Below are 24,189 nucleotides of genomic sequence, written 5' to 3'. Positions count from 1 at the left end.
GCTCTCAGTTTTGTATATTCTTTTGTCGACGCGTTTATATGCACTGGTGGCGACCTTTGATGCCCAGTGTATGTAATCCATGGTCATGTTGCGCTTTATTATCACCGGTAGAGAACTTTGATTCCCAGTGGATGTAATATGCCATAATTTCTTTATTGTATAGTCTAGGTTTATTCTTGGTTGGTATGCTGTAATTTAGGACGGAAGGTTCAGTGGATCTCAGTGTTGTTGGTCTTCAGGCCGGCCCGTTACTCATATAGGCCAAAACGTGGTCCTATAATCATCTTGGGCCATTACAGGTCTAAACCTATAGTAGTTTCCTGCCTTTAACAGGCCGTGTAAAGTTCTGGCCAGCTGGGCCAGAGAATACCATGGGCTTTTAACAGGCTAAAACCTAGATTGGGCTAGCGTTGAGCCGAAAAATTCACGGGCCAATACAGGCCGAAACTGCCTAAGCCCATGTTTGGCCCAAATAGGACGAGCCGTTAACAGGCCAAAATATATCTCGAGCCTGTTTGGCCCAATAAAATTATGGGCTTTAAGCAGGCGGTATCCACGCGGGCCATAGGCCCAAAAGTGTCACGGGCCATTATCAGATGGGCTCTAAGCAGGCCGGATTCAACGCGGACTGTAATTAGGCCCAACTGTTACACGGGCCATTAACATGCCGATAGGCTAATTAGGCTGAAATTTATCCATGAAAACTATGGGCTGTTAAGAGGCCTAAAGTTACTTCGGACAAGAAATAGTCCAGTTTCTGCATGGGCCATTAAATGGCCTAAAGTTAAACCGGGCCGACAACGTCCCAGATGCACCAAGGGCCGCTAACAGGCTGAAACTATTATCGGGCCGAACTGGTAAACAGGCGTTTAACGGGCTGAAATACAAACCTGGCTTAGAATGGGCCCAAAAGAACAGTGACTGTTAACGGGCCTGATCCGATATGGGACATAATTTGGCCCAAAACACGGCATGCTGTGAACGGGCCTGATCTGATATGGGCCTCAATTTGACCCAAAACATGGCAGGCTGTTAACGGGCCAGCCCACTAGTGTCTGAAAAAATATGGTGGGCCTTTAGCTGGGCTGGCCTTTTTACCTTAAATGGGCCTCTGTTGGGTCATGTCACGTGTCGACGTATCATTGGCGCCTTCTGTCCAACGAGTGGATGACATCTGTCCCAACGATGAGCCGACACGTGTTTCCTCTAGCCAATGATGATTTTACACGTGGAAAATCCCCATTGATCTGGGCTGTTAACGGGTTATCGGATCCAAACCGAAACCCGATAGCTTAACGGCGACCCGTTACGGTGGATGCCACGTGTCGGTCACCCTTGACGAAAGCACTTCTATGACGCGCGATTTATCGTCATGGAAGTGGACACTTTCATGATGATAATTTTGGTAATGTCATGGAACACTTCTACGACAGCACAGGTATGACTATCTTGATTCTGTCATTAAATCATCATGGATGTCCATGCATGACAGAAAACGTGACCTACTGTGACAAACACGTATCATCATGGAAGTGTATTTTTTTATAGTGATGGCGCGCCTTTGGCTCGCTTCAGTGTTTGTAGTCGTTGCTAGGTGGTCTATAGATGTGGATGTAATAATAATTACTATTGGCGTTCGTTGTACTACCATGATTGAAGATGAATAGATTGGAAGTTTTCTCGCAAAAAAATACAATAAATGTTCTGGCCCTTATTGTCACTGGGTTAGAGCAGCGCAAGATTAAACCCATTACAAAGCACTTCCCACTGAAGAAAAATCAATCGAACTTGGCCAAAGAAGATAGATAGATCGGAGAGCATTACAAAACTATTTAATTATGTGGCAAGAAAGTCCAAATAGATTCAATTGAATTAAGTAAACAATCTGATCATAAAGTGAGAATTCATCATTTTCCAACAAACACACCATTGGCTACTATTGACCCGTGGGTCCTAAAGGAACTACTTACACATGGTCATGGAGGTAGCAAGGTTGATCAAGATGGCTTCGGCAATGGCTTCCTCCTCCGGTAGAGCTCCGGAACAAGGCTCTAGATGGTATCTCTTCGGAATAGAGGCTTGCGGCGGCGATAAAAGTTCTTTTAGGGGCACAATGGATGGTTTCAGTATTTATAGGGAATTATGACAGTGGAATCAGGTCAAGGCGGTGCTTGTGGGCCCCACATGGACGAGGGGGCGCGGCCACCCCTGGGCTCCTCGCGGCTCGTCTTGATCTCTCCTAAAACTTACAACATTTCTTGTTGCCCAAAAAAATCGTGTTAAATCGACAACGTATTTTTACCTCCGTAGATATTGATTTCATGCGAAACCAAAAACAAACAGAAAACAAGAACTTGCACTGGGCACTAAATTAATAGATTAGTCCATAAAAAATAATATAAATTACTATAAAAGTATATAATATTAATAATATAATAGCATGAAACAATCAAAAATTATAAATATGGACGTATCAACGGCCACGGCGCACCCACCCTCACCCGTCACAGCAATGGCCATGGCTGGTTCCAACCTTTTGTTCCGTCGGTTCGAGCAACCTCCATTGTCGGTCCCAGCAACCTCATTCCCGGTTGTAGCATATGCAGTTTCTGGTCCCAGCATCTCAGTCGGCTGCTCCCAGCTGTGCGCCCTACCGGTTGCAACATCCCTGTCCTACTGCTCCGAGTTGCGCCCTTCGTTGTCCTCCTTACAACAACGCCACCTCCCCTCGCAGCGTGGACATGGGAGGGAGGAACCGGCTTCGCAACTCCCTCCCCTGGCTCAGTCTCACGGTGGCTTCTAGCATTGTATGCCAACGATCCTGAAAGTGAAAAGGCAATGGTGGGAATGCGACTCACCGGAGGAGATCACCAGATAAAGGGAGATGAGAAGATGGAAGATTCATGCCGCATCAAGCGATGGGGGGACCGGTGGCTACACGGAGGAGAAAGAAAAAGAAGATGGAGTGGACCATGCCTAAACTTTTTTCTGAGTCGACTTAGAAAAATAAGCCTGCACGTCAAATGGACCGACATTCTTTTGGGCTCTGGATTTCTGGATAATTACCGGATTGGTTAGATCCAGCCCAAACAAGGCACACTTTGGGCCCAAGTAACACACGTCCACGTCTTAGGGCCCGCCATCACTCTCTACCTGTCGACGCTGTCGTCGTCTTCGTCTTCACGCGAGAAATATATTCTCCGGTGCTTTCCCTTTCTCTCTCTCTTTTCTCATCTCTGTGCGCGCGGAGCAAGATTCCACTCTCGATACCTCGGAGTTATCGCGCACCGAGCAGCAGATTATCCCCTCCCTGCAGGCATCTCGCTGCTTCTTCAAGTTAGTATCTGATCCTAACCAGCTCTGTTGTCTTTCCCCGCACCCGGGCCAAATTTATTCCGCTGATCCATCATGGCGTGCTTTGTTGGATTGGAATTGGATCAGTTAGCACATTTTAATCGGAAGCCAGTGACGTGCTATTAGCATAGGTTTCATTTCGTCCTGGGAATGAAGCGGAATTCGCCGATTTCTTGCTTGTTTTGGGGTTTCGGGTGTTTTATGCGGTCCGCGTTTGAGCAATTAGGGGGTGCGATGAGATAGACTGGTGCTCCACTGATTTAATTTAGAATTGGGATGATCTGTGTATCCGTTTTTTTAGGTTCTACATACGATTGTATCGTTCTGGTTCAGACTTTAGAGTTTTGGGTCTGCGGTAGATGTATATTCGGCTAATAATTGTATTCCTTTTGCTGCCGTATTTACTTTCTAAGTTCGTGTCAGTACGCGTGCTCTCTTTTCTACTCCTTGAAACTCTATAATTTTATAGGATGTGTTTTTTTTTTTTGCCTACAGCCACTATAATCAATGGGTCTTTCATTTTCTTTAACTTACCCCTCCTGATAATAATCTACCGAATGTTAGTCCAGTACTCAGTTTGTGACTTGGGCGCGGAGGTTTTTGTCTCCAATCTATGGAAGTAGTTTCATTGATGCTGTATAATTGATTCTTCAAAATGATGTTTGACATTTGAAAAATAACTCATGTGTACATTCCATGAAGCATGAGCAACAGTTTTTGGGAGAAAAACATGTCCATTTGTGTGCTGTACAAAAAAAAAGAGTGTGAGAGTAAAATAGCATACAATTTTTTAGGTGCGGCACACAAATTGGCTTGCTGACCATTTGAGTGTCCATACTTTAATCCCATGATCTATGTACAAAGTTATTCGTGCAGCACAGCATATGAAGAATGGTCCCACCTGAGATTTTGTGGCACTGCCTCACTGGTGCCATATGAATTTCCCCTAGGAAGTGTATTTGCAGTATTTCATAATGATTATGCTATTCTTTTCTCGTATAGGATCATATATGTTATTTGTACCTTTCCTGTTGTTTGGTTAATTTTTTCCTTCTTCAAGTCAGTGGGTCAGGATAAGGTTGCACTTGCCTTTTGGGTTTGGTTTCAGTTTTGAGTTTAGTGTCTAGTCAGCAGTCACAACCATCAGTGTACAATTTTTTGGACAGGTTGCCCTTTATCTTTTATTTGTTGGAATTCGAGGTTGGACAAAATACATATGATAGTGCACGTTGAACTACATTCTTCACTAACTGATAATTTTTCTGAGCTTGCTCTATCATATGTATATTGGATCTTAATTAAATCTTTAATTATTGCAGTAAGATTGCCTGCTTGAATAAATCAAAATCTGAACAGTTTTTGCACAAGGATTACCAAAATCAGAAAGCTTACTGTTTCATGCTATCAACAACTGATCATCAATAGTGTCACTGGTCAAACATAAAACAGGCAAAATGAGCTCTGAAGGCGGTGGCACCGCCATCACAGGCAAGAAGCGGAACAGGGCCCAAATTCAGACACTAGTCAGGGAAGGCTCTCTCTATAACCTCACCCTCAGTGAGGTTGAAAGCCACCTCGGTGCGCCACTTCTTAGTATGAACCTTGATGACTTTGTGAGGAGTGTGCTTCCAGATGAGAAGAACCTTCCATTACCAAATGGCGCTGGGAATTCAGGCAGTCACAGCACGTCAGCTTTTGGTTTGGAACGTCAGGGCAGCAGCATTACTGTGCCCCTGCCGTTGAGCAAGAAGACAGTGGATGAAATTTGGAGAAACATCCAGCAGGAAGAGGAGAGTAGTGATGACGAGAAAAGGAGTTCAGGTTGTGAGGCACAGATGTCGTTTGGGGAGATAACACTTGAGGAGTTCTTGCAAAGGGCTGGCATTGTTACCGGGCAGTATCAGAAGGATGCTGAGGAGTTAATTGATCTTGTAGGAACTGGAGAAAGTGCTCATTTGATGACCAGAGTGCAGGATTTCCCACAGGGAACAAGTGCAATTGATGCGTATATTGTACGTCAGTCAATTGCGCAACCGCTGAGTGTTGCAATCCCTTCGGCAATGGATTCCATCTACCCAGATCGTCAAATGAGTATTTCGTCATCTCTAGAACTTTCTGATCTTCAAAGTCCTAGTCATAAGAGAATGTCTTCCCAGGATGTGGTATACAAGGTTGCTGATCGGAGGCAGAAGAGGATGATCAAGAACCGAGAATCGGCTGCACGTTCAAGAGCTAGGAAACAGGTTTATTTTTTCTGACTCTTTACAATTCAAGTCATGACTATAGAACTTGTTTAGCACTTTAGCATGATATAAAAGCTTCTATGAGATTTAGAAACATACTAATAGAGACCCCGCAAAAAAAAAGAAACATACTAATAGAGGAAAAGGTGAATTAGCTCTCATTTTGGAGCATGGTCCAGTTAGCAAGGAGCCTAGCAAGCAATCTCTAATTAGCACAACTCCCAAAAGCTAGTTTTTTTTGTAAGAAAGACCTTTATTTGGTTACTCTGCACAAGAACAGAACTAACATTCCCTCTTTAGATTAGAACACACTATAATAGGTTAGTTTGCCTATTTGCACCTACATAACCCCCCCTATTTTACTCATTGTAGGACTACTTCTGTTCTGGATTTATCTTACTACACCATAATATGTTAGCTTGCCTATTTTGCACCTACATAACCCCTAATTTACTCATTGTAGGATTACTTCTGTTCTGGGTTTATCTTAATTCATTACAGCACTGGGTATATCACTTTGTATATGAAAACTAATTTTTTTTCCTTTGGGAACTTTTTTGTATGAAATTTAGGCCTACACAAACGAGCTCGAATGCAAATTGTCTTGTCTGGAAGAGGAGAACAAGAGGCTGAAGAGAGAGAAGGTAGATAATGCTTTTTCTGTACATAACCTGTTTAATTTCCTTTAGATTTGTTTGGTGGAGGTTTGTTTAATTTACTATTATTTTTTCCAATGTTTTCCTGCTTCATCTGTATAGTTTGCACTTTTAGTGTAAGCATGCACCGGCGTGCCCTGTTTCACCAAATAATTTACACATTTGTCTCCTTTTTCTGTTGGTGATTAAAAAAAAGCAAAGCATCGCTTTGGATGTACTTCTCAAATACTTGGTGCACCTGTGGTATCATGAAGCCATGGCTGCAAGAATAAGCATAGAAGCATGATGCTGAAAGAAATATTCGTTGAGTACATAAATTGGCTGCCGAAAGAATTATATTTCCGTGTTCTTTACTTGCAAGATTTGCCTCTTGAGTTTCCCACGTGAATACAAAGAACACACAAGTACATTATATTTGATGCAGTTTGCCCAAGAACCAGCAATTGCTGCTATGTGCTATTGAAAGCACGAGCCTGTATTTATCTAGTGATTACCATTCACCTCTTATTGACGACAACGATGTTTCACCACATTCGATTGCAGGAGTTGGACATGTTATTGAAGTCCGCGCCCCCTCCAGAACCGAAAAAACATCATCGGAGAACGAGATCGACCTCATTCTAATTGTGTGTAGAGTACAGGCCTCTGGTAGATTTTGATCACCCTTTTGCTTTCTCCTCGCATGTAACTATGGAGCGTGTGCAGTTTGCTTTGCTTGTAATTTGTAAAGGCCTAGGGCACCCAACAATCTTGTGAAATATCCTCCCGGCCGTTAGGTTTCAGATTTGTAAATCTGGTTCTTTCAAATATTCTTGCGGCATGGATCCCGGTGTACGGATCGTGCTGCGAAGTTTCTTGCTAATACTTGCTGTAAGTTTGGCTGTTGTAACCTGTAGCCCCCTCCAGAAGTTTCTTTCAAATGAACCTTGTATTAGTGATATAAACGCTCTTATATTTTTTTACGGGAGTATATGCTTTGCAGAGTCTTTCGGTGGGAAGAGAATGTCTTGCAGCAGTCTAAGCTGAACTATAGAATGTTCACCTAAGAAAATCCCTCTGGCGGTCATTCCCATGTTCCATGTTCCATGTGCCATCTACCATTGTGGTCCAAGGGAAAAGGGCCAAGACCCAAGAACGTCTCAATGATTGAAGAGGAGGTGGAAGAAGAGGCAGCAGCTGGGCAGTTAACTTGGCCAATTATTAGCTGGTCAAGCTTAGTCTGTGGACTTGGGACTTGAGACAGATGGTCCATGGCCAGCCTCTTCCATGTGAGAGTCCAAGCTAATACAGTAGTACTGTATGAGCATTATTTGCTCTCTTTTTTCTCTATAGCACGTATCGAAATGTGCATCTTTGGTATTAGAAATAACACACCGAAATAGTGCGCCGGCAACAAAAAAAAGGTAAAAACGGTACTACTCGGATTGGGATCATGTCAATTTTCCCTCCATTTTCCTGAGCTCATGCCATGGGAATATGAGATCTATCGAATCGGTCCCCTAGTTTGGAGTGCGAGGACCTGTCTTGAATCCTGCCGGAAATTGAGCTGTTTATGTGAAGTTCATATGGAGTTTCCTGGATTCGTAAGTGTTCGGCATCGAACGGACTTTTTTTTTCGAAAACTGGAGGCCTTAGGGCTTGATAATCCATTAATCGAAAATAAATAAATAAATGAGAATTGGCCTATGAATTATGCAGATACTTGTATATTCTTCGTGCGCTATGGAGAACAAATGTGAATGTGTGATCTGATCACATGACACGGCATTACTTAAACTAGATTAGATTGAACCACTTCTCTCAATATTAGTCAAAGATGAACATCACATGGTCGGCATTCAATCAGGAGGTCCAGACTCTGGCTGTATTACTGAACCCGCATGATCAGTCCACAAGATGACCCACACAACGTACGTAGGGAACACTCATGTGCTTACTTCAGTAGTGTTTAGTGCATGTGCTCAGTATTCGAGAAACAAAATTGTTATTTATTTTAATTTTTGGTTTTCTAAACAACGTTGCTTTCATATTTTCAGAAGAACTGAAACCTTGAGATTCAGCCCATTAATTAAAAAGAAGAGAATTGCCCCATTAACTAGTAGAAAAACAGGCGAAAACTGGTGCATCACACCCACAAGACGTCGTGGTTAGCTATTTTTGTTATTCTTCTCAGTGAGAGTATAACGAGTTTCCCTGACTAAATGGACCGGGGGGGGGGGGGGGGGGGGGGGGGGGGGCGGGGCATGACCCAGTAACTGCTGATGGCCGTCATGCAGCAATCAGCTCAAACGACGCCAAGTTTGCAACCTGAAGCACCGATCCGACTGCCGGCACAACGTTGTCCTACCAACCTCTGCTACAGACCTTCACTGACGCCATAGTGTGGCGACGCCTCCCAGGCTAACCACAAGCACCCCCTTGACTTGACCGGAGGAGACCCAGAGTCAAGCACCCCAACTCCAAGGTGACGTCGCTTCCGGACTTGCTCGATGAGCAACCAGCCCCGGGCAGGATGACCACGTCAAACTCCTGCCCCAGCGACAAACCCACGCCGTCGGCACACTGCCAGCAACCGCACCAAAAAATGATGGATGCCTCCGCATCAGATGAGGGCCGCTCATGCAGCCGACAACTCCGGCCACCGAGCAGCCGCTCCGGCGCCCCGTCCCCCATCGGCTCCTCAATCAAGTATTGTTCCCTTCACCTAACCCAAGGCCATCACTAACCACCCCCTAACCCGACCTTCATGCCCGCGAGAAGGGACCAAAGCACCACCATAGGTCTTCGGCCACCGGATCTCGTGCCAACCACCAGACCCAGCCCGCGCTCACCGCACACGGCCACCTGACAGACCATCAAACCCGTTGGGGTCATCCGCGCCGCCCCTACGTCGTCCCCAGCAAGGAATGATATGTCTCCAACGTATCTACTTTTCCTAACGCTTTTCCTCTTGTTTTGGACTCTAATTTGCATGATTTGAATGGAACTAACCTGGACTGACGCTATTTTCAGCAGAACTACCATGGTGTTGTTTTTTGTGCAGAAATAAAAGTTCTCAGAACGGAACAAAACTTTGCGAGGATTTTTTATATAATAAAAGAGAATTTCTAGAGCCAAAAACCACCGGAGAGGGGCACCTGGGTGGGCACAACCCACCAGGGCGCACCCCCCTCCAGGCACGCCCAGGTGGGTTGTCCCCACCTGGTGGCCCCGCAGACCCTGAAACCGATGCTATAAAATCCTATTTTTCCAGAAAAAATAAGAGAGGAAGAATTATCGCGTTTCACGAGATGGAGCCGTCGTCAGCTTCTGTTCTTCATCGGGAGGCTAGATCTGGAGTCCGTTTGGGGCTCCGGAGAGGGGGATCTTCGATCTTCGTCATCACCAACCCTCCTCCATCGCCAATTCCATGACGCTCTCCACCGGGAGTGAATAATTCCTTTGTAGGCTCGTTGATCGGTGAGGAGTTGGATGAGATTCATCATATAATCGAGTTAGTTTTGTTAGGGCTTGATCCCTACTATCCACTATGTTCTGAAATTGATGTTGCTATGACTTTGCTATGCTTAATGCTTGTCACTTTGGGCCCGGGTGCCATGATTTCAGATCTGAACCGTTTATGTTATCACCATTATATCTATGTTCTAGATCCGATCTTGCAAGTTATAGTCACCTACTATGTGTTGTTATGATCCGGCAACCCCGGAGTGACAATAGTCGAGACCACTCCCGGCGATGACCGTAGTTTGAGGAGTTCATGTATTCACCGTGTGTTAATGCTTTGTTCCGGTTCTCTATTAAAAGGAGGCCTTAATATCCCTTAGTTTCCAATAGGACCCCGCTGCCACGGGAGGGTAGGACAAAAGATGTCATGCAAGTTCTTTCCATAAGCACATATGACTATTTACGGAATACATGCCTACATTATATTTATGAACTAGAGCTAGTGACATATCGCCCTAGGTTATAATTGTCACATGATGAATATCATCCAACAAATCATCGATCCAATGCCTACAAATTTCTCTTATATTGATCTTGCTAAGTTACTACTGCTGCTGTTACTGTTGCACTTGCTACAAAATTATTGCTATCACTGTCACTGTTACTATTGCTATTGCTACTACTATCAAAACTATCATACTACTGTGCTACTGATCACTTTGCTACAGATAATTAATCTCCAGGTGTGGTTGAATTGACAACTCAACTGCTAATACTTACAAATATTCTTTGGCTCCCCTTGTGTCGAATCTATAAATTTGGGTTGAATACTCTACCCTCGAAAACTGTTGTGATCCCCTATACTTGTGGGTTATCAAGACCTTTTTCTGGCGCCGTTGCCGGGGAGCATAGATATATCTGTTGAGTCACTTGGGATTATTATCAATTTGTCACTATGAAGAATCTGAAGGATGTTAAGACTAAGAATATTTTCCTCTAAGACGAGGAGAGGTAAGGAACTACCATCTAGCTCTGCTTTAGATTCACCTTCTGTTATAAGTAAACTTGCAACACCACCACATGCTATCAATCCTGATATGTCGCAAGTTATTGATGATGCTACTTCTGCTATGAATGATGCTTATGATGATACTAGTACCTTGCTTGATGATAATGTGCCACTAGGTGAATTTCTTGATGAACAAATTGCTAGAGTAAGACAACATGATATTGTTGAAACTGATGATGAGCTTGAAAATGAAAATCTTGAAACACCTATTAGATCTAGTCCTCCTAGATATGAATTGCCTAAGGTACTAGAAGGTTATGTTATGAATGAGGAGACAAGTAGAGATATCCTTTCTTGTAAGGATAGAGATGATCTAGAGAAATTATTATGCAAGTATAAAGAAAGATCCTTGAATGCTAAAATGAAATGTGATCCTAAGTTTGCTACTTCACCTATCTTTATTGACGATAAGGATTATGAATTCTCTGTCGACCCAGAGTTAATTAATTTGGTTGAATCTGATCATTTCCATGGTTATGAAACTAAAACTGTTGTGGCAAATCTTACTAAGTTCAATGACATGGCCACCCTTTTTGCTCATGAAGAAAAATCGCTATTAGTATATCCTTAAATTATTTCTGTTCTCATTAAAGGGTGGTGCTAAAGCTTGGTACAATACCCTTGCTCCTGGTTGTGTGCGTAGTCCCCAGGATATGATTTATTACTTCTCTGAAAAATATTTCCCTGCTCATAAGAAACAAGCTACCTTGCAGGAAATATTTAACTTTGCGCAAATTGAAGAAGAGAGTCTCCCACAAGCTTGGGGGAGGCTTCTCCAATTGCTTAATGCTTTGCCTGATCATCCTCTTAAGAAAAATGAAATAGTTGATATCTTCTATAATGGACTAACCGATGCTTCTAGGGATTTCCTAGATAGTTGTGCTGGTTGTGTTTTCAGGGAACGAACTATTGGGCAAGCTGAAGAATTATTGAATAACATATTGAGAAATTATGATGATTGGACTATTCCTGAACCACCGCTTAAACCCACTCCGAAGAAGAGGGGTATCTTATATCTCAGTCCTGAAGATATGCAAGAGGCAAAGGAATCCATGAAGGAAAAATGTATTAAAGCTGAGGATGTTAAAAATTTACCTCCTATTGAATAAATACATGGGATTGACACACCACCACCATCTAAGGTGGTAGAGGTAAATTCTCTAATGAAATTCAATGATAATGATAATCCTCACAATATGCACCCTAGCCAATGCCTTTATGAGTTTGAAAACTACATTAGAAAACAAGATCACTTCAATGCAAATGTTATGGAACAATTGAAATACAATTCTGATATGATTGCTCGCTTGATTGACTTGTTATTTAGAATCTCAAATGATGTTAGAGGTGTGGGGAAGCATGCTTCTATGGTTCAAACCCAGTTAGAACAAGTTGCTAAATATCAAAGAGAGTTGTTTGATGAAAAGAATAATAATATTAATGATCATGCTGTTAGAGTAATGACTAGAGGAGGTAGAATGACTCAGGAACCACTTTATCCTGAGGGACACCCAAAGATAATTAAACAAGACTCTCAAAGAGTTAACACCGATGCACATAATCCTTCTGAAAAGAAAATGAAAAAGAAATATGATAGGACTTTGCATGCCTCTAGTGAACCTGAAGTAGAAAAAACTCATGTTAATGATAATGAAGTTTCTATCCCTGATGCTGAAACTCAATCTGGTAATGAACACTCACCTTCTGATAATGAAAAAGATAATGATGAGGTTCATGAAGACACTCAAACAAATGATAAAGAACCAGACAATGATGTTGAGATAGAACCAGACAATGATGTTGAGATAGAACCAGCAGTTGATCTTGATAACCCACAACCCAAGAATAAAAGATATGATAAAGAGACTTTGTTGCTAGAAAACATGGTAAGGAAAGAGAACCATGGGTTAAAAAACGGCAAATTTGACAATTTTTACCTCTGGACGAAATCAATTCACAGAATGAACTGGGTGTGAAACTATTTCACTCCCCTGACCCTTTTGTGTAGCGCCCGCCACGCCGGCGCCACACCCTACGGTGCAGCGCCTAGCTCGGGGGCGTTGCATGCCAGTCCACCATGGCAGCCCCTGGGACCGCACCCAGCAGTGCAGCGCCTAAGAGCTAGGCGCCACACATGTAATGTGCAGCGCCTAAGAGCTAGGCGCCACACATTTAAAGTGCAGCGCCTAGCGCGTAGGCGCTGCACTGTGACTTATCCAGCCACTTGGCTGGCCCCCACTCCCCCCACACCACACACTCTCCCACTCTCTCCCCGAGCTTTGCCCCCTCTCCCACTCTCTCCCCCTCTCAAATCCTCTCCCAAATCTTGCAAATTTGAAGAATTTGTCCGTGGATTTCGAAGTCAAACCCTCCCTCAAGGTAATCTTCTCCGATCCCCTTGTTTTGATCCAAGTAATGTTATCAAATTGTTCATTTGTTGCTAGTTTGGGGAAACCCTAGTTTTGTTTGGATCTAGAGATTTGCATGGAGATGTGAGATGTTTGTTTGCCAATTTCCTATGATTAGGCTTTGTTAGTATGTTAGGGTTATTCTTATGGGTGTTCTTATGTTGGTGCTAGGGTTAGGTTTAGGGCTAGGGTTATGGTTATGGTTAGGGTTATGGTTAGGGTTAGGGTTGTTGTTTGATGTATATATTAGGGTTTGTATTCCGTGTTAATCCTTGGATTAGTACTCATGGAAGCAATGTTACCTTGTGTTCTTTGAATGCTTATAGGGATGGGAAGAACATGTGTGTTTGTTCATCATGGGGACAAAGACGCCTTTTTGAAAGGCAATATTGAACCGGACCCGGATGAGCTTGACATGGTGTTTGATAGTAGTCCTAGCTATGCGGAGCTCTTGCAACAAGTGAGGAAAGATTTGAATTGGATGGACCCTAGTGATATCGTTGAGTTTGAGGGAAGGCATAATGTTGGTTTTGGAATGCACATCCGTTGGAAGACAATGCGTGTCAACTCGGAGCAACGTTGGGTTGCATACAAGGAGACGGTGGCCGAATCACTAGACAAGGCTCTTGAGTTATTTGCAACGAAGAAGGTTGATTCAAGTTTGCATTTGGACTTGAACCGGAACCCCTCCCCTTTGGTTGCTAGTAGCCCCCCACCCTTGAAGCGAGATGAAATTGTTGAACCTCTTTTGACCCAAGAAGTGAGGCCAACATTGAGCCCGTTTACAAACAACCAAGATGAAGCTTTGCAAGAGTACAATGATGAGTATGCGGACGATGACAATGAAGTTGATCTCCATGACAACAATGTTGGCGATCTCGACAAATATCATTTGCAAGAGACAATGGACCATTCCATCCCTTTTTCCCGTGCATATGCATCGGACTCGGATGATGATGGTCCCGATGAACAAGTTGATGCGGAGGGGTTCACGGTGAAGGAGGCCGAAGCTTTCGAGAAGGTATTCGGTCGGGATCATCGGACTACATTGTTCAAGGATGTTAGTATCGCGGATGAAGCCGTGGTAGATGGTGGCCAATGTGTATCTCTTGGGGTTAGGCCAAGCTCTCACCGTGATTTGGGAGACGACAAGAACCGGGTGCTAAAGGGTCTAAGTTCGAAACCTTGTTGGAATTGAAGATGTGGCTCGACAACTACTCGGTTATGCATTATCGTCCACACAAGGTGGTGAACTCGGACGTCAATGTGCGCTACACGGTTGCATGTGCAAGTGAAGATGAAATATGTCCGTGGATTGTGCGTGCAAGACCATGGAAAGGAGGTCCAACTTGGCATGTAGTGAGTTGTGTGCCAACTCACATGTGCCAAGGCAAAAGGGTGGATGGCAAGATTGTGTCCCAAGACCACAAACAACTCACGTCCGAGTTCATCGCTTACAGGCTCTCCAACTCAATATCCACACTTCCAACAATGAGCGTCCAACATGTCATTGACCTTGTGAAAGCCATCTTTCATTACAAGGTGAAGTACGGCAAGGCATGGAAGGCGAAGCAAGCCGCATTTAAGATGTTGTATGGTACTTGGGAGGAAGCATACAACCGAATCCCTAGGTTGTTGTTAGCCATGGCCGCGACAAACCCGGGCATGGTTCATGTGGTCGAGCCTCATGGGCACCAAACAACGGTTCATGAAGGAAGGAAAGTCCGAGTATTTGGCCATGCATTTTGGGCGTTCAAGCAATGCGTGAGGGCTTTCGAACACTGTAGGCCGGTCATCGCCATTGATGGCACGTTCTTGACCGGACAATACAAGGGCACCTTGTTGGTTGCGGTAGCAAGTGATGCCAATAACCGGGTGTTGCCATTGGCATTTGCTTTGGTTGAGGTGGAGAACAATGACAACTGGGAGTGGTTTCTACATCTTTTGAGGACGAAGGTGTTACCCGCTCAAAGGAAATTTGTGTCATATCGGATCGGCATCCAGGAATTCTTAACGCGGTGGAGATTGACATTCCCGGGCATGCTCCGTTGCACCATCGATGGTGCATGAGGCACTTTTGTTCGAACTTCTATAGGGCATGTGGCCTTAAGGAGTTGGCCAATGATCTTCAAGATTGTTGTCTCGCTTTCTTCGACAAGCGCTTCGCCACTTTGTACAACAAATTGCTCGCACACAAAAAACTTGATGCAGGGGGTCAAGGCTTTCTCAATAGGCACATTCAATACAGGAACAAGTGGGCATGTGCTTTTGATGAAGATGGCTGGAGATACGGTCAAATGACAAGCAATATGGCCGAATGCTTCAATAGGGTGCTCAAAGGTGCACATGGATTACCCGTGACGGCAATAGTTCAATACACATTTGACAAGATGAATGCGTACTTTGTAAAGTACTCGATGGAAACGGATGCACAGATAGCGGGTGAGAACCCACGCAAGTACAAGTACAAGTTCCCACCCAAGGTTGATGAATGGTTGGTATTTCAGTCATGGAAGGCGGACTCAGAAGAAGCTATATTATATGACAACGAAGAGTGGAAGTACGAAGTGAAAGAGCCAGGAGGAACCACAAACGATGGCCGGCAACATGGAGGTCGGGCTTTCAAGGTCTCGTTAACACAATGTGATTGCACTTGCGGGAGGCCATTGTTGCTTCATCTCCCATGCTCACACTTGTATACCACCGGTCGCATTAGGAATGTGGACATCAATCACCCACGCACCGTGAGGGAGTCGGAGTTCTCAATCATGATGGTCAAGAAAACATGGGCTCCCCGCTTTCACCCGTACTTTGACCAATCACAATGGCCGGAGTATCATGGAGTTCAACTATGGCTGGATCCGGAGTTGAAGGTTGTTAAACGGGGTAGACGTAAGACAAAGCGTCTTAGAGGCGACATGGAAGGATGGGGCCATGGTGGCTGCCGCGAAGCGGGCAACGACCAATTCCAAGAGCCTCGTGAGAGCTCCCGTTGTGGGGAGTGCAAAGGTCATGGCCACAACAAAAGAAAATATACGAAACCAAGGAAAAGGTCCAAGAAAAATGATGCAAGCACAAGCCAACAAGGAGCTACACAAGGGAGCCAACCAAGTAGTAGCCAACAAGTGCCAAGCCAACCAAGAGGTAGCTAACAAGTGCGAAGCGAACCACGTGGTAGCCAACAAGTGCCAAGCCAACCAAGTGGTAGCCAACCTAATGGTAGCCAACAAGTGCCAAGCCAAGCAAGTGGTAGCAAACCTAGTGGTAGCCAACAAGTGCCAAGGCAACCAAGTGGTAGCCAACAAGTGCCAAGCCAACCAAGTGTTAGCGAAAGAGGATCTAGGCAGCAAAGAGGTCGGCAACTAGGACTTACAAGAGGCCGTGGTGGTGGTAGAGCTCGTGGTGGTGGTCTAGGCCGTGGTGGTGGTAGAGCTCGTGGTGATGGTGTAGGCCTTGGTGATGGTCTTGGCCTTGGTGGTGGACTTGGCCGTGGTGATGGACAAGGGCAAGTTCGTTATAGAGGAATGTTTGGATACCTCGATGGACCATTTCCGTATGTTCCTCACTAACTATAATGTTTCATATGTTCTTTTTAATATGTTCTTGGTTTACATGTGCTTCCATTTGTTCTTATTGTCCTTACTAACCATTATGTTTCACTCATTGTAGGTATGGCGGCTTCCCAACCCAACAAACCAACAATGAAGGAGGATGGCGAAGATGATATGGCGGGATGGTGGGAGAAGGCTGCGAAGAAGCTTAGAGAGGAGGATGCAGCCAAGCTAAAGAAGAAGAAGGAAGAGGAGCTTGAGAAGAAGAGGAAGGAACTAGAGAGAGCGTCAAATGCGATGCGTGCTAGGGAGCAAGCGTTGGTGAGGAAATGTGAGGAGGCACAGAAGAAGCGTCAAAAGGAGTTTGAAGAAAGAACCATGAAGCTTTGGGCAATTGCAGCTGAAAAACAAAAGAGGGAGAATCAGATATTCATGGAGAGGGTGGTTAAGGAGGCTCACCTCATAAGGAAAAGGGAGGAGGAAGATGAAGAAGAGAGGAAGAAGAAGAAGGGAAAGGGGCCTTGCTCTACGCAATAGAGCTATGTCATCCTCTAAACAATGCTCTACGATTTGGTTGTGAACTACTATGTGTCATGAACTACTATGCCTCCTCCTCGATTTGGTTGTGAACTACTATGCCTCCTCCTAGATTTGGTTGTGAACTACTATGTGTCGTGAACTACTATGCCTCCTCCTTGATTTGGTTGTAAGAACTACTATGTGTCGTGAAGTACTATGTGTTATGAACTACTATGTGTCGTGAAGTACTATGTGTTATGAACTACTATGTGTCGGGAAGTACTTTGTGCATATGTTGTCTTCACAGTTGTTTGCTTGCTATGTATCAATCCTACTTCACATCATCGTACTATGTCTGCATATGCTAGAAAATTCACTAAGTCCACGTGCAACGCCTAGCTCGCGGGCGTTGCACTGTACAGTGTGGCGCCTGCAAGCTAGGCGCCACACAAGTCTGTAACTGTCCAGAGAGCAACAAAAGGTATGCCAAGTTACAGACCAGTGTGGCACCTAGCCTGGAGGCGCCACACTGTATAGTGCAATGCCCACATGCTAGGCGCTGCACTGTACAGTGTGGCGCCTCCAAGCTAGGCGCCACACAAGTCTGTAAGTGTCCAGAGAGCAACAGAAGGTATGCCAAGTTACAGACCAATGTGGCGCCTAGCCTGGAGGCGCCACACTGTATAGTGCAATGCCCACGGGCTAGGCGCTGCACTGTACAGTGTGGCGCCTCCAAGCTAGGCGCCACACAAGTCTGTAAGTGTCCAGAGAGCAAAAGAAGGTGTGCCAAGTTACAGACTAGTGTGGCGCCTAGCCTAGAGGTGCCACACTGTATAGTGCAACGCCCAGGGGCTAGGCGCTGCACTGTACAGTGTGGCGCCTCCACGCTAGGCGCCACACAAGTCTGTAAGTGTCCAGAAAGCAACAGAAGGTATGCTAAGTTACAGACCAGTGTGGCACCTAGCCTGGAGGCGCCACACTGTATAGTGCAACGCCCACTGGCTAGGCGCTGCACTGTACAGTGTGGCGCCTCCAAGCTAGGCGCCACACAAGTCTGTAAGTGTCCAGAAAGCAACAGAAGGTATGCCAAGTTACAGACCAGTGTGGCGCCTAGCCTGGAGGCGCCACACTGTATAGTGCAACGCCCACGGGCTAGGCTCTGCACTATACAGTGTGGCACCTGCATGCTAGGCGCCACATAGGTCTGTAACTTGGCCTAGCTTCTGTTACAGTTTTTTTGTCCCTCAAACTGGGTCATTTTAAGTCACAGATAGTTGCATCATAGAATAAACAGTAATTTCAGCATTACTATGAGCTAAGACATACAATCAATTCCCACCACGACAAGTTCAACATTACTAAGAGCTTCAAGTTCAACATTACCACCAACATTGAGTGACATTCACGACAAGTTCAACATAGAGTGACCATCACGACAAGTTCAACATAGAGTGACCATCACGACAAGTTCAACATTACCACCAACATAGAGTTCAACATAGAGCTACCATTACTAAGAGAGGACGATGACTAGTTCCTCCACGCTATCTTCTTCCCCTCTTGCTGGATATCTTCTTCGCCTTCCTAGGAAGAGGAACCCGCTCCGGCTCCGGCTCCGGTTCCTCCACGTCATCCACACTGTCATCCAAATAGTCATCCAAAGCCGCCATCCGCGAGGTGCCGACCGTCCTTTGCCTCTTTGGGTGAAGTCTTCAGGTGTGTACCTTCTGATTCCCTTCCTAGGCTTTAACTCGTATGCAGACCGAACCTGGTACGTCCCCAAGGTCATATCATCAGCAACCTATGCATCAACAAAAGATATGGAAAGACCGTGTGTGAGGATATAGTTAGCAATGCATCACCAATTGGATATATATCCTCATGCCATACCTCTTGGGTGACCACACCCATCCTCATCCTCCAAAGGATCAACATGGCCCTGGCCCGAAGTGGGATCTGATGGTGTCGCCGACCTAGACCGTTCCGGTGATACATACTCGGGGTCACGACAACCGAAAAGGTTTGATAGCCGCCTTAACTTTTGGCCCTGGCGCTGCAACATGTACAAGTGAATGAGACATGGAACGTAGCAACACATGTTAAGTGCTAGTTTGAAGGAGTTGTGAACCTTAATGAATGCTCGAAGTGCACCTTCCCCATCGCTTTTGCCAGCAAGGGTTGTTTCCAGAATAGTCTCGGTCTCATCAGCTGCTTTCTTGATCTGGGCACGCTATGAACAGAAACGGTATCAAAGTGTTAGGCAAGCGAAGATGTGAATAGTGCGAATGGAAAAGCAAAAAGGGCAAATACCACAAAGTTCATCCTTGGAGATGAAGGGATCACTGAGTTGCCTTTCCTGACTAATGCGTTGTACTGGTGCTGGGCTACCTCATCAAAAACAGTGGGTTCTTCCAGAATCTCCTCAGCATACGCCGGCTTGCATACCTCCACACGGGTACTTGCAAGAAACCATGTGAGATAGTTGTTGAACGCGATCAGGCAGTGCTCAAGAAGCTGGGCTCGTTTTCCAGCCCTAGCTTGCTCCACACTAAGCGCGAACTGTACGACATACTTCCTATGATGGTTGGCCCAATCCTTGATCTTCCGCTGCTTTTTCCTATCCAACCTGCAAGTTAGACAGAATATTAGCATCATCGAAACTGCCGAGAAGCTGCTAAGTGCTCAAGGTTAATTATATCTTACGCGTGTAGCAACTTGTCTGTGTCCTCCCACTCCGGCGGGTGTGGCTGGAACAAACCAAACTGGCGGAACACCCGATGTGGCAGGTGAAGCTCAACGGCCTAGTTGCATATCAGTGGGCACCGCATATGCCAGAGATCCCTATCCCTAGTGCACATCGGATTCAGCCTGAACTCCATAGGGTTACCAAAACTCTCTCCTTTTCCATACGGCTCCCATTCCACCTGCAAAATGGGATAGAATGCAAAATTGATATCGAGTTATGATACAAGCATGATAATCACTTATGCAATGTCGATTCACCTGCTCAGGCGTGATCGCGTCTAGCTCGCTCTTGTACAACTTGTACATGGCCGAGGGATCATCCGTCGTCTCATTTAACACATCCCACTTGTGAGCCCAAGTGGGGAGCTGTAGTGGGTCATCTTTGTCGTCCTAATCCTTGTACTTCACGATCTTCGGTCGTCCAACCGGCAAACGCTCCCAGCTCCATATCGAAAGTGCGAGCAGACAACCACCAATACCTCCAGAGTGCCTACAACAGGCTTCGTCCAACTGCACATAAAAGAGAACATGGTTGAATTAACAGCAAGAGCACATTGATAATGTATCAATGAAGTGAAAAGGATACAACTTCATACCTGTCAATACAAGTAAGCCAGTGTCGCCGAACCCCAACTTCATTTGCTATCTAAGACGGTCAACGCCTTCAGCCACATCCATGGAGCATTCTTGCCTGTGCCATCAGCAAACATAGTCCTGGATATCACGTACCACATGTAGACACGAGCATATGTCTTCACTGTGTCCTCATTAGCATCCTCAGGGAAAGTACTAAAGTTCGATGTAATCCGCGTGAAAGGAGCACCGGCTGCGACTCTTTCCTTCTTCTTGTCTTCTCTTCTGGTTCCCGAGGCTCCGGAGGAACCATACCGATAAGGGCATGCATCTGCGCGCGCCACCCATCAGAATCGGTGTCATACATAAAGGGTTCCCATCGATAGGAAGACCGGTGATCATAGCAATATCTTGGAGTGTCACGGTCATCTCCCCGGTCCGAAGATGAAAAGAGTGTGTCTCCGGCCTCCAATGATCAATAAGCGCGGTGAGTGCTGCAGCATTGTTGGGTGGCGTCGACCGGCTGACCAACTGAATGAAAGGGAGAAGTCCTGTCTCCCTTACATACGGTGTGTACCGCTCATCATAGCGCATCCACCCAAGGGTGACCCCGTGAGACCGAAGCTTCAGAGGTGCAAGCTCCTACAAACAAACAAATCATAACATTACATATGGGACATTTGTGTTTGAAATAAATACGAAATTCATAACACCGGCCACTTTCAGTATTACCCGCTGCTCCACCGACGTAGCGTACGACCGGTGTTGTTTGTCCCAGTGATCATCGAGAAGCCAAACCATCCTAACAATTTCAACGAAGCATTCTTGTCAACACGATTATCTTTTCAATTCAAAAAAACTAAAGTAGGCCTACTAGATGCAAGATTCAAAGCATATGTATCCAAAGCATTCTTCTCAATACGAGTATAATTTCAGTACAAATAAACTAAACTAGGCCTACTTCATACAAATAACTTTCCCATAGAAATAACATGGCAATCTATGTATCCAACCATACTTTTCAATAAAATAAACTAAACTAGGGTTCCACAAATCAAACAAACAAGGGTTGTAATACATGCACAATTCTAATACATGCAAGATTCAAATATAATCAAATCAAACAAGGATTCCCCAAAATCTTCAAAATTCCATATTTTCTATGGATAGAAAGAAGGGGATCGGAGGAGAGTACCTTCTAGGATGGATTGGTGAAGAAATGCACGGACCAAATCGTCGGATCTGAAGGATTTGGGAGAGGGGATTGAGAGGGGGAGAGGAGGAAGCCGCCGGCGCGCCTGTTCTGTAACTCCTCCTTGAACGAATGGGTGGGGTGGGGGGAAGGGGAGCGGGCGGCTGGCATCTAAGTCATAGTGCAGCGCCTAAGGGCTAGGCGCTGCACATTACATGTGTGGCGCCTAGCTCATAGGCGCTGCACGTCTGGGTGCGGGGCCCAGGGCTGCCACGGTGGACTGGGGTGCAACTCCCCAGAGGTAGGCGCTGCACTGTAGGGTGTGACGCCGGCGTGGCGGGCGCGACACAAAAAGGTCAGGGGAGTGAAATAGTTTCACGGGCAGTTCATTCTGTGAATTGATTTCATCCTGAGGTCAAAATTGTCAAATTTGCATTCAAAAACCTATGCCCTTTCACCTAAGTCAACTAAAAAGAAAGATGATGGAGAATTTGAACGCTTTGCTGAAATGCTGAGGCCAGTCTTTTTGCATACTCGCTTGACTGATATCTTGAAAATGCGTCCTTATGCAAAGTACATGAAAGACATCATCACCAATAAGAGAAAAATACCGGAAGCTGAAATATCCACCATGCTTGCTAATTATACTTTTAAAATGGAGTACCTAAGAAACTTGGAGATCCGGGAATACCAACTATACCTTGCTCCATTAAAAGAAATTATGTGAAAACTGCTTTATGTGATTTGGGAGCTGGTGTTAGTGTTATGCCTTTCTCTTTATATAAAAGACTTGATTTGAATAAACTCACACCTACTGAAATATTTTTGCAAATGGCTGACAAATCTACTGCCATACCTATCGGTATTTGTGAGTATGTGCCCGTTGTTGTTGCTAATGTTACTATTTTGACTGACTTTGTTATACTTGAGATGCCCGAGGACGACGACATGTCAATTATCCTTGGTAGACCCTTCTTGAATACTGCAGGGGCGGTTATTGATTGCAATAAAAGCAAGGTCACTTTTCATATCAATGGTAATGGACATGCAGTGCACTTTCCGAAGAAATAATTCCAAGTGAATGGTATTCATGTTATTGAAAAATCTCCGACAATCACTATTGGAAGTTTTCAACTACCTCTACCTACTGCTAAAAAGAAATATGAAATGCTTATTGTTGGGACATTCATATCCCCGTTGAGGTAACTTAGTGATTTACGAAAGTTCTTTGGTTTCATATTAATCGAAAGTAGTTATTAATAAGACTTGATCAACCTTATTAATGGATCATTTTTGAGAGGTATGAAGTTGATGAATTTAGTAAGCACTACCTTCTGTCCTTACCTTTTGTTTTCTGTTTTTATTATTAAATAAAATAAAATGCCATGTTTTGTCGGTTTTTTTAATTTCCTGTGCAATAAAAAATGACCCAAAAATAAAAGTTCTCAGAATGCTCTGAAATTTTAATATGATTTTTTTGTGAATATTTAAGAATTTTTTGTGCAAATAACATCAGAGGGAGGTGCACCAGGTGGGCACAACCCACCTTGGCGCGCCAGGACCCCCAGGCGCGCGCTGGTGGGTTGTGGTCCCCACGTGGGCCCCCTCATTTATCTCTTCATCCCACATCACCACCTACCTCCAGAAAAAAATCACCATTGCTCTCTCTCTCTCTCTCTCTCTCGTGTTCTTGCTCTCAAAGCTACGGATTTCGATCTCTTTGCTCGAAGCTCCGTTTCCGAAATTGTTTCGGGAGATTGTTGCTTGGTATGTGACTCCTTCGTTTGTCCAATTAGTTTTTGCTTTAGTGGTTTATATTTTGAATAATTATCTACTCTTGGTCCTGCTGTAGATGAGCTTGCATGTTGAATTCTTAGAGTTTTAAGTAGTTTGAATGCTTGATATGGCCTCTATGCATCCCTATGAGTAGTTGCTACCAATCTTGTGAAGTTTTTGTTGACAAATTTTTGTCACCCAAAACTTTTCAGAAAATTGTACGCGAACATGATGAACCTCTTTGGAAGTAGTTCTTCGAGGAGGAGATCCTTGGAGGCATCTTCTAGTGACAGGTCCGTTCGTCGGTCTTATATTGAACCAAGTGAAAGTTCCATACGAGATTCCGCCACCAAAACATGCTTATGGCCATGCGACGATTATATGGTGAGTGTGGGTATTAAGTACGAATTTGACCAATATGTTCACAACTCTGATCTCGGTCCCTACATTTCAGATAAGTGCAACCAACACCGCACTCTCACTGAATCGTTTGTTAAAGGATTTAAATTCCATCTCCGTGAGTCTAGGGTGTCATTTAAACTGTATGAAAATCCATTTACCATATCTTTAGAGAGATTTTCTTACCATTTCAAAATCCCATTCCGGGGTTCGCTAGACGAACCACCAAGGTCTGAGTTTCAAGCGTTCTTGATTAGTCT

General features: G+C 44.7%; 1 protein-coding gene across 2 annotated transcripts; it reads left to right on the top strand.

The window, feature by feature from the left end:
- Positions 1–3,164: 3,164 nt before the first annotated feature.
- Positions 3,165–7,197, top strand: LOC109757859 (ABSCISIC ACID-INSENSITIVE 5-like protein 2). Of its 2 annotated transcripts, none has more exons than XM_020316697.4 (4): positions 3,165–3,336; positions 4,674–5,597; positions 6,170–6,241; positions 6,797–7,197. In XM_020316697.4, the coding sequence occupies exons 2-4, from the start codon at positions 4,809–4,811 to the stop codon at positions 6,875–6,877; spliced, it is 942 nt and encodes a 313-aa protein (XP_020172286.1). In that variant the 5' UTR covers positions 3,165–3,336; positions 4,674–4,808; the 3' UTR covers positions 6,878–7,197. The 2 variants fall into 2 exon arrangements, with proteins under 2 accessions (XP_020172286.1, XP_045084786.1); XM_045228851.2 differs by having other exon boundaries at positions 3,229–3,336; positions 4,804–5,597.
- The last annotated feature ends 16,992 nt before the right edge of the window (positions 7,198–24,189 follow it).

The sequence above is a fragment of the Aegilops tauschii genome, chromosome 5, assembly GCF_002575655.3.
Source record: "Aegilops tauschii subsp. strangulata cultivar AL8/78 chromosome 5, Aet v6.0, whole genome shotgun sequence".
NCBI lineage: Eukaryota > Viridiplantae > Streptophyta > Magnoliopsida > Poales > Poaceae > Aegilops > Aegilops tauschii.
The sequence above is the reverse complement of the archived record's forward strand: the minus strand, read 5'-3'. Positions and strand labels throughout refer to the sequence as shown.